This window comes from Babylonia areolata, chromosome 9 (genome assembly GCF_041734735.1).
Source record: "Babylonia areolata isolate BAREFJ2019XMU chromosome 9, ASM4173473v1, whole genome shotgun sequence".
NCBI classification, from domain to species: Eukaryota; Metazoa; Mollusca; class Gastropoda; order Neogastropoda; family Buccinidae; genus Babylonia; species Babylonia areolata.
In genome coordinates, this window is record NC_134884.1 from 33,865,014 (window position 1) to 33,876,408 (window position 11,395).

Consider the following 11,395-nt stretch of genomic DNA (forward strand, 5'->3'; position numbering starts at 1 on the left):
GCGGAGGGGGGGGGGGGGGGGGGCGCGGGAGGGGTGGGGGGTGACGAAGAACAATAGGGTCGGAAATGGAGTAATGAAACGGTGGAGGGGGGGGGGGGGAGTGACGAAGAACAAGAGGGTCGGAAATGGAGTAATGAAAAAGGTCGGGAATGGAATAACGAAAGGGTCGGAATAATGAAATGGCCGGAAAAAGGGAAGACGAAAATGGCTGGGAAAGTTTCAGTTTCAGTTTCAGTAGCTCAAGGAGGCGTCACTGCGTTCGGACAAATCCATATACGCTACACCACATCTGCCAAGCAGATGCCTGACCAGCAGCGTAACCCAACGCGCTTAGTCAGGCCTTGAGAGAAAAAAAAAAGGTGAATAAATAATAGTGTAGTGAGTGTACCTGTGTGTTAGTGCGAGGCCGAGTGCGCGCGCGAGCTTGTGTTCACACACACACACACACACACACACACACACACACACACACACCAAAGAGAGAGAGACACAGAGAGAGTCTGAATATATCAATCTGATTTGCGATCAACAGAAAACACAACTGATTTGAATGAAAAGGATAACACCACAACACAACACAATACAACACAGCATAACATGTAACACAAAACACAAGATAATAGTCATTTTTATGCAACTCTTTTTATTGTTTTGATACTCGACGATGGAGAAGAAAAACAAACAAACAAACAAACAAAAAAACATGAATCAGTTCCAGAGTATAATTGACAAAATTCACAACTCCAACGCTTTATTTTTTTTTTTCTCTCTCTCTCTCTCTTTCTGCCACATTTTCTCCCGCCCCCTTGATGTCAAAGTCTGGATTTGCTCGACCATAATGACGTCAACATCATTAAGCAATTATAATTGTAAACGTACATCAACAACTAAAGCACAAAGGAGTGATGGATAAGACTCCACACGAAGTTTGGCATAAGAAGGAAACAAGTATACTGAGATCAAAAAAACAAGAGACGATGATACTATGTACAGGTCATTTGTAATAAATGTTTTACAGAGGAATTGATGAATCAAAAAGGGGGATAAAAAGGTGGAAAATCTAGGGGGGGTGTGTGTCTGTGTGTGCGCGCGCGCGTGTGTGTGTGTGTGTGTGTGTGTGTGTGTGTGTGTGTGTGTGTGTTGTTGTTGTTTGTTTGTTGTCGTTTTTTCTTGTTGTTTTTTTAATAGCTGGCCTACTTGATTGTTGTATTCTCACCGATGGTTGTTGAAATGTGCCATCATTTGTCATCATTGAAGTATTATGATGACGAAAGTGAAGTGATCAGAATGTGTGTGTGTGTGTGTGTGTGTGTGTGTGTGTGTGTGTGTGTGTGTGTGTGTGTGTGTGTGTGTGTTACTATTCTCATTTGCGGTTTTTTGCACATACGATGCATACGCATATGTATACATAAACTTTGACTCATGACTTTTGAAAGTGTAGGCCTCTCTCTCTCTCGCTCTCTCTCTCTCTCTTTCACACACACACACACACACACACACACACACACACACACACACACACACTTCTCATTCATCGCACAAGCACGACAAAACCATACATAATTGTTAAAACATACATACATACATACATACATACATACTTACATTTTGTAGGCTATAATTATCACCAGAAACAAAAAGTATCAATCAAGAACAACATTTATTAGGACACGCCTACCATCACCCCAACTTTAAATGTAAATTAACTAATAAAATCGTCATTGTTTAGTAGCTTCCGCATTTACGATTTTCTTCCTGCTGTGCCTTGGACACGTTTAGAAACAGAAATGGAAGTCTACATAATCAGTGGCAGACGTAACTTTTTAGTCACTAACAGGACTGGTCATGTCACCATACTTATTATTACACCCATTCTTATCCTATCCCACTTCACACGCACAAGTACACTCACACACACACACACACACACACACACACACACACACACATACATACATACATACATACATACATACATGCACGCACACACACACACATATACCAAAACACGCACGCGCGCGCGCGCACACACACACACACACACACACACACACACCTCTCTATTGTAATAGATAAACACACGCTAACCAGGTCGCTTTGACATTTTATCTGCTTGTGATTTTCCTCCCACATAAGATTTATTTTCATTAAAAAGAAATCAAACTAAAAGATACAAAAAAAAAAATAAATAAATAAATAAAAAAAACACCAAGAAAACATTTACGCTGGTGAATTAACGTGCCAGATTTGAGCTGGGGAAAAAAAATGTGTGGATATGCACGCTGGTCAAGTAAAAACAGATAGACAGATGATCATAATCGATTCCCACACACTCTCCTATATATATATATATATATATATATATATATATATATATATAGAAGGCGTGTGTTACAAGAGGACGAGGTCTGGAAGGTATAGGAGGCAGGGTGAGGGTGAGGCAAAAAATACTTAGCAGCCTGAAACACGTGTAGATTATTATAATAATAATAATAATAAACACACTCGTACTCGCACGTGCACGCCATACCATAGCATCACGAGCGGCGCGCGGGGCGAGCGCGCGCATACACATAGACACACTCACATACACATATTCTCTTCTTCTTTTTTTGTTTTTTTTTTTCTTTAATGAGACTTTATGAACAACATTGTATAGACATATTTATCAAAATAATAGTAATAAAAAAAAAAAAGAAAAAAAAGAAACAGCGTCGAGATTCACAACAGATCTAACACATTCAGTGCAGTGCCTGCAAAAAAAAAAAAAAAAAAAATGTCCATCTTCATCGAACTGCAAAATGTTCACCTTCATCGACTGCAAAATGTTCACCTTCATCGACTGCAAAATGTTCATCTTCATCGACATCTCAAGTCAAATCATCATGTTAACATCCCAGAGGAAAAAAATAGTTAATGATTTAGTAAGTCAGACAGTCCTCTCGAATGTTGAGTTACTAGCAGTGCATCATCAGGCAAGATGTCATCAAGTCCAGTGTTGAAGGAATGACACCAACCAAACGGAGCTAGCTTGGCGTTGAACTGTCCGTAACGCAAGTGTCCATGTCACCAGTGGAGTCTGATCCGCTGTGCTGTGTTCGTCATGTACTGTTTTTTTTTTGTTTTTTTTTGTTTGTTTGTTTTTTTGGGGGGGCGTATGGCTGAAATTATTGACAGACAGGAAGGAGAAGAAACAAGGAACAAACAAGTCTTCAAAAAGAAAGAGGAAAGAAAGAAAGTGATAGAGAAAAAAAAGAGAAGGAAAGAAAGATACATTCACACAAAAAAAAAGCACAAAAAAAGCTGAGATTCCTTCAACGAAAGCATAGTTCCAGCTGCTTGTTGCTTTGAAAGGAGAACCCCATTCCCGCTCCCGTTTCTCTGTATAAGCTGAGATGAAGTCGACCCGTTTTTTTAGACCTTTGCAGGTACTCTTGTCTGTATCCGTTGACAGCTCCTCAAGGGAGTTCCCACGACATTTAAAGAACGTATCGCCAGTTCCGTTTCTAAAATAACGAACAATGATACTTTAGTCTTGAAGTGGGTTGCTTTTTTCCCCCCTGTAATTTATCGCGTAAAACCATTTGCAGCCACACCATTTTGTACTGTCAATCATGACGCTCGGAAGTTGCAATATCATCATATCTGTAGTTTCTGTGATCCGCAGAAGTTGGAGAAACATAGTTCGTTATTTGCTTTGTTTTTTTCTTATGTCACTCAGAAGCTGCAATCACACCAGAATGTATTGTACAATTAATTTTAAGCCAACAAGCAACAGTCACAACGTCATTTGGGTTTTCGGTATAGCTGGACACAAGCATAGTTTTGCATTGTTCGTGTTACTGAGAACAAAGTCACAGTCAGACCGGTCGCGTTGTGCGGTGGTCTGTAACAGACGACCTGTCCGCAGACAGTAGAAGAAGAGTGTATTGAGGAATAAAAGCCTGCATTGAGCTTCTTCTTTTTTTTTCCTTTTTTTCCTTTTTTTACCTCAAGGCTTCGCTCCTGCTCTTTTTTTTTATACCAGTCAAAGCACGCTCTCTCTTCAAGTCCTCCTTCTGATCGACTGGTAGCATTTTGGGACATGCCATTCAAAACAGGCTCTTGCCGTTATTAAGGTCAACCTCTGGTTAGTGTTGAAGAACATGTCAAGTCCAAACACTGCTCTCTCCGTTTAACTTAAAGGTCAACGACCGGGGTGCTGAGGACTTCACCACCAGTCAAATAACCATTTTCCGGTGTTTCTGCTCTCGCAAGCTGCTGTCACGAGCTGGGTTTTGTTTTTTTTCCCCCATCCTACATGTATAAGTATTGTTTCGGAGACCGTCCTCCCCCCCAAAGAATAAAAACTGTGGATCATTCCCCTTCCCGCAACACGCTGAAGTCTCTAGCCGGGGGGAACCCAGAGTCCAGCCCCACGGGTTTGGAGGAGTTCACATAGGGGCCGAATCTCGTGGCGGTGGGCTTCATCACCAGTTTGTTTATCTCCATCGACCCCAGCCCCCCGTACGGCGCCCCGTACGACGCGGAGTGCGCCGCGTAGCTCGCCAACGCCGACTGGTACGACGTCAGCTGCTGAGCGGCCGGCGACAGTGACGTCATGGGCGGAAAGAACCCGGACCCTCCTCTACTAGCCGACAAGGCGGCCGCGTGCGCGTGCGCATGCGCTTGCGCTTGCGCGCGGCGGACGTGACGTTAGTGACAACAGTCCTTCCCGTGAGGTCGACCGCTGCTGCGGCGGCGGCTGCGGCGGCGGCTTCGGCGGAGGTGGGAACACAGCGCATGGTGTCCATTTTCATGCCCGTCTCCTTGCAACTGCTGGGCTCTGTCGGGGTCTTGTTGTTGTTGTTGCTGCTGCTGCTGCTGTTGCTGCCCGCCCCGGCGGCGGCGGCGGCGCCCGGATGGAGGAAGTCGGTGACGGACCAGATCTTGGGCTTCTGCTGGTCCCCGTCCAGGTCCCCGCTCTGGTGGTGGTGCCCGTGGTGGTGATGCCCGTGGTGGTGGGTGGTTCCGTCCAGAGCGGGTGGGTAGCCCGGGTCCGTGTCCCGGGGAGACAGGCGGCCTCGGGCGTCCTCGGCGATGCTGGGTGTGGGTGAGACGCTGTCCGAGCCGGCCATGTGGAGAGACTTGGTGGTGGGGCGGTTGTGTGGGGGGCACTTGTTGGTGTTGGTGTTGGTGTTGCCGCCCACGTCGATGTCTTCACCGTGTCCGTCTGAATGGAGGGAAGAAGAAAAAGAACAAGGAGTGGTTTAGTTCGTTAACGAGTAGTTTGTTTCTTGGAGTACGGTATGTTTCATTGTGGTAGAGAGGGAGGGGCGGGAAGAGAGAGAGGGTGACAGAGATAGAAAGAGAGTGTGTGTGTTAGTGTTAGTGTGTGTGTTTGTGTTAGTGTGTGTGTGTGTGTGTGTGTGTGTGTGTGTGTGTTCATGTGCGTGCGTGCGTGATTGGGATCTGTGACCGGGGAAAAGGGGTGAGTGAACAGCATGTATGCATGAGAATTTAATAACCATTTTTGTGGTGGTTATGCGAGACAGAGAGAAATACACGCACGCACGCGCGCGCGCATGCACACACACACGCGCGCGCGCGCGCGCGCGAATCCCTCTCATTACATTGGAGTAGGTCTTTCAGAGAGAGAGAGGGGGGGGGGGGTAGGGAAAGAGAAAAGGGGGTGATGGGTGAGGGAGAGAGAGAGAGAGAGAGATCACAAGGAAGAACGTGACACATTTTTCAAGGATTTTGCGTCGATGGGGATAAAGAATCAAATGTTTCAGAAGCATTGTGCAAAAACAAAATTGACTGCCGTATGCAAAAAGCCATTCATGTTTGTATATTATGTCCACAGAATTTCAGCGTAATGTACACACATCTGTTACCCCGTAAGACCATTTCCAAATTCCTGGAATGGCCATACGATACTCACGATTTACCTCAGATAACAGATTTGCGCATTTTAATGCACAGTTTTATGTTCTATATGTGAACGTTATGCGTGTAAAAGTATGAATAACTGCCTCGATTTCCCCACAAAATTTGTTAGACCATTAACAATCATTACGTCCACAAAAGTGAAAAGTAATGCACATCAATTCATGCATCAGGCGAAACTTGTATTTCAATGTCCACACGTATATATATATATATATATATATATATATATATATATATATATATATATATATATATATATATAAGGCTCTGTTTTCTGCACAAAAGCACAGTAAACAGCTTTGTATGATATACGAATGATTATGTACGCACATTTTTCTGGACAAAATTGTTTTCTCTCTCTCCATCCATCTTTGACATAGGACCGTTAATCGATTCTAATAGATGTAAATTGTATAACAATTCAAAGTGAATGTGTTAACGAAAGCTCTCCAGCAAACTTTCTTTCCCAGACGAACCGAGGTTATTTTTGTTTGTAGTGGTGTGTTTTTTTCTTTCTAACCTTTGTTTATTTTTTTCGCAATTGGACACCAACGAAAATTATATTTAAAAAAAATCAACGACAGAAAATAAAACCACCCAACAACAGCAACAGCAACAACAAACAACACGTGTGCTTTAGTCAGTGCGTACATGAGTCAATAGTACCCTACGCCTGCATGCAAGAGATTCTCTTTTGTGTTCTTCCCCATTGATTTTATACAGCAGCATGTAGCAATACCACAGATCTGCAAGGGTATATATATATATATATATATATAAGTAAACAGGCAAGGCCAGGCCAGAACGACCAACAAAAAAAAAAAAAAAATGCCTGGCATTCTCACTGGCGGCTGGGCTGGCACCAAAAGGATTTCAAACCCTGCACAGCCTTGATACCCTCCCTGCAGGGCAGGTCTGTAACCTTTTCGATCACGCTTACATGTGAGCAGATGAAAGCCGCTGACTGGCGCTTGATCGTCGGCCGGCCCCAGATAGCTGGGTGACACCAGGACGATAAGAACGGCGCGAGCGATGCCAGAGATTGCTGTCCTTTTGCAATGCTGCGATTCCGATGACCCGTGTTTTCCTCTAATGGCTCTAGCAGGGCAGTGTTCTTGCTGGCTGCTGCTACTGCTGCTGCTACTGCTGCTGCTGCTGCTGCTGTTGTTGTTGTTGTTGTGGCGCGGTCTGATTAATTGCGCACGTGCGTTAGTGGGTGCGTGACTGTTGGCGTGAGGTGATAGAGCCAGCAAAAGGTTTTTTGAAAGAACGAGGAAGACGATTTTTTTTTTTTTTTTTTTTTTTTTTTTCAGAGGAGGAGAGATTAGCTGAACATGACCTTGAGTGTACGTTGGGTTTGATTGTTGGTTTCGATTGTGTTAAAAGGGGTGGTATTTATGTTAACAACGTGAGCGAGCTAAGGTGTAGATGAGTGTCGATGGATCAGGGGGTTGTCGTATGTGATTGTCTTTTTTTTGTGTTTTCTTCTAATTGTTAAAATCATTATTGAAAATAGTGTCCGTGCGTGAGTGCGTGTGTCTGTGTGCGTGTGTGCGCGCGCGCGTGTATGTATGTATGTGTGTGTGTGTGTGCGTGTGTGTGAGTTTCTGTGCGAGCTGTGTGTGAATGTGCGTGCGCGTCCGTTTGAAACGGTACATGTACCGGTGTGCGCATCACCTTGTGGGCGTTCCTTTGATCGTGTAGCTAGCTAGCTAACGCTTGTGTTCGCTCCGCTCTCGCGCGTGCGTTTACTACACCTTTACCTGATCCCAGAAATCTATCCGGCTAATCCATCAACCTTTCTATTCCTCCCACCACCACCCCCACCCCCTCCCCCTACGACTACTACCCCCACCCTCCTCGTGTTTCTACTCCATTCCTTCCCTCCCTTCCCTTTGTCGTCTCACATCCATCCACTCGATACTCCCGCCTTCTCCCCCCACCCCTCCTCCCTCCCCTCCCCTTCTCCCATGCTCATCACACCCACCCTCCCTTTTGATTCCCACTGCACTATCAGGAACTAACGGCACGTGCTGTAACGCCCCCCCCCCCCCCCCACCCCCCCCCCCCCCACACACACACCCTCTTCTCCTAGTGGGGGAGTCTTTGTGCAAGTAAGACAGGACTAACTACTGACCATGATCATCTGTGACCTATTACAGCTATCTCTGGAGACCACAGGAGGTGGGCGCGCGGGGATTCGTTTTCATTCTGTTGTGCAGCTTAGATCACAAGTTGGAAATGGGGGAGAGGGAGGAGGAGTGGTGAGGTTGAGGAATGGGTTGCTGGTTGGGGGTGGGGGGTGGGGGGGTGCGGGGGGGTCCTTTAGCTTCTTCCAGATATCTTCGTTCCGTGGGTTGATAATCATGCGTGTGAAGGTTTTGATATTCCTGTGTACGTTATCTCTCTTTGTCTTTCCTTTGACTACGACTTGGTGAGTTTAAAGGGGGCGGGGTGGTGGGGGGGGGGGGGGGGTAGAGGGTTTCTGGTGATTGCGTTTAGCACCTACTTCAGAAGACTTTGTGTTAATTCGCTGTGACTTGGTTGGCGGACTGGGAGAGGGGTAGGGGGCGGGGTGTTGGTTGTGTGTGGGGGTGCGTTGTAATGGTGATGGTTAGTGTGTGGGGGGGGGATGGGGAGACTAGGGGAGTAAGAGAGTTGGGCGGAGAGGAAGAGAGAAGATGGAGGGAGGGAGAAAGAAAAAGTGAAATGTTTCACTCACTCACTCTCTCTCTCTCTCTCTCTCTCTCTCTCTCTCTCTCTCTCTTTCTCTTCCTCCTTTCTCTCTCATATAAACACACACACACACACCCTCCCCACCCCACCCCACCCCCCCCCACACACACACACCACCACCACCACCACCAACAACAACAACAACAGCAGCAGCCATTAAGAACAAGATCAACAACAACAACAACAAAACGAACCAACCAAAACAATCCCAGCGTCAATACAAGCTGAGACTCGAACTGTAACAAGAAAGGAACAATCGACAATAACAACAACAACAACAACAACAACAAGGAGTATAAAGAACCCCCTAGAGACAGCATGTGGTGAGGAAGGGGAGGGGTGGGGGTGTTAGAGGGGTGGAGGGTACTGGGGGGGGACGGAGCGAAACCTAGCTCTATTGGGGAACACACAGAGAAGAGAAGAGGCCGGGGAGTAAAGACGGGCGCGGGAGGCGAAGGCCCCGAAGAAGAGATTAGCCTTTGATGCCCTCCCGGCGTTTATCAGCTTTGCTAACAAGGCGTGAGGGAAGCGCCGCATGCTCCCTGTCACTCTTGTTGGGGGGACTTCCTTTTAACAATGGCTATTGCAAGGAACGAAAGCAATGGAAGGGGGGGAAGAGAGAGAGAGAGAAAGAGAGAGCAGGAGAGGCGGAGAGGAGCAGCGGCCCCGTGGTGGAGGGAGACGAGGAGGAGGAGGAGGAGGGGAGGAGGAGGAGGAGGGAGTGAGTCGCTTTCTCTTGGAAAAAAAAAAAAGGAGTCACCCCCTACACCCACACTCTCACCCCCACCTCCACGGCCCTCCAAAACTCTCTCGCCTCTCCTCCCGTCGCCTCATTGAAGCTCGAGGGAACGACCCCTCAAAGAACGGCTCAACAACGCCTTACGGGACAACACCTCCACCCTTAACCCCCCCCCCCCCCCACCCCCCACACACACCCCCTACCCACCCACCCACCCCCACCCCCAACCCTACCACCATCTCCTTCCTTTCCTGCCCTCCCCTCTCCACCCTCCCCCTCCTCCCCTCCCCTTTTCCATCATCCAACCCACCATTCTTTCTTCCCTTGTCTTCTCTCCAGAGAGGGGTGAAGGAACACGAGATTTTAGTTTCTTTCTTTCTTTCTTTCTTTCTTTTTTACTATGTCTTTTTTTTCCTCTGTTTTTTTTTTCTACCCCCTTTCTGGGACCGGTGGAGTCGAGGTGTCTTTTCCATGTGTGTTGAATCTTCCAAAGGGGTTTTCCCGATTTCTCGCGTCACCTTCTGAGAGAACGCTGCTGCTTCCTTGCTTGCTTGCTTGCTTGCTGGCGTGGATAATGACTGATGAAAGAAGGTTGTGTGGACAAGAGTCATTATATAGGCTGTCATAATCTGATGAGTCTGATGATAGATAGTCTTCCCCCCCATGGCAGGGGTCCACCCTCCCTCCCTCCCCAGCACATCCATTCACTCCCCCCTCCCCCACCTCCCTCTCCCTCCCTTCACCCCTTTCACGAGGTAGGGGTGGGGTGGGGTGGGGTTTTTTGTGTTAATTTTTGGTTTTTATTTTGCTTTTTCAAGATATCATCTCCCCCTGACCACCACCACGCCCCCACCCCACCCCCCCACCCTCCCATTCTTCTTTCCTTTCTGCTCCACGTGATTTCTTCTTCATCGTTCCTTCTCCTGCTGCTTCATGTGTTGTGGTTTGGGCTGTGGAGTCGTTTATAGGGGGCTCGTAATACTATAGATTGATGATGATGAAGGCGATGATGATGTTGATGATGATGATGCTGATGATATATATAGATAGATAGATAGATAGATAGATAGATAGATAGATAGATAGATAGATAGATAGATAAATGAAAAAAACGGTCCTTTTAAGGGTGTAGACTCCATCGAGGGATCGATCATTTGCGTGGGGTCAGAAAGAGAAAAGAATTGCCAATACCATGACCATATTTGTTGCTTCATCACCACGCAGATATTGTTTTCTACAACCCGCTCCCCCCTCGCCCTCGTCCCCCCCCTGTGTGTGTGTGTGTGTGTGTGTGTGTGTGTGTGTGTGTGTGTGTGTGCAGAGTATATGGAGCAGCCCACACGCTTTGACATCTCCTTGAAATTTAAACTGAAAGAGCCACTGCAAGTACATTCTCTCTCTCTCTCTGTCTCTCTCTCCCTCCCACAAAAAAACCCAAAAAAAAACAACTACCTACATGTGATATCCATACATAGAAAGTGAAAGTATGAATGATTCACGGCCCTTGTTATTTTGTTGCAATGCTCAGAGATCCCGGCCCGGCCTTGCTGATGATAACCGTTTCATTTCTTTTTTTCTTTTCTTTTTTTTTTTTCTTTTTTTTCTATTGTCTTGTTAAGTTTGTATGCGTGCCCCTACATTAGATAAGACATCAAACTTACAGACCAAAATACTCACTATTCAATCTCTTCTCCTTCTCCTGCTGGTCCTTCTCTGCCCCTCCTCCTCCTCCTCCTCCTCCTCCTCCTTTCGCGGCCTCGTCGCCTCCAGCCACGCCCCCCTCGTCGTCGTCATCGTCGTCGTCGCCGTCCTCGCTGCGGTTTCGCGGCGACCAGGTCATCTTGTTCTCCTTCTTCAGGCGCCGGCGGGCGTTGGCGAACCAGGTGGAGACCTGGGTGAGGGTCATCTTGGTGATGATGGCCAGCATGATCTTCTCGCCTTTGGTCGGGTAAGGGTTCTTGATGTGCTCGTGGAGCCAGGCCTTGAGGG

General features: G+C 46.9%; 1 protein-coding gene across 1 annotated transcript in view; it reads right to left on the reverse strand.

Moving 5' to 3' along the window:
- Positions 1-2,639: 2,639 nt before the first annotated feature.
- LOC143285401 (uncharacterized) overlaps positions 2,640-11,395 on the reverse strand; it is a 29,144-nt gene continuing 20,388 nt past the window's right edge. The window contains exons 4-5 of the mRNA XM_076592647.1: positions 11,084-11,395; positions 2,640-5,212 (exon numbers count right to left, since the gene is read on the reverse strand). The exon at positions 11,084-11,395 is cut by the window's right edge and continues 59 nt beyond it. Coding sequence (XP_076448762.1) covers positions 4,599-5,212; positions 11,084-11,395 — 926 coding nt within the window. The 3' untranslated portion in view covers positions 2,640-4,598. The remainder of the gene's footprint in view (positions 5,213-11,083) is intronic.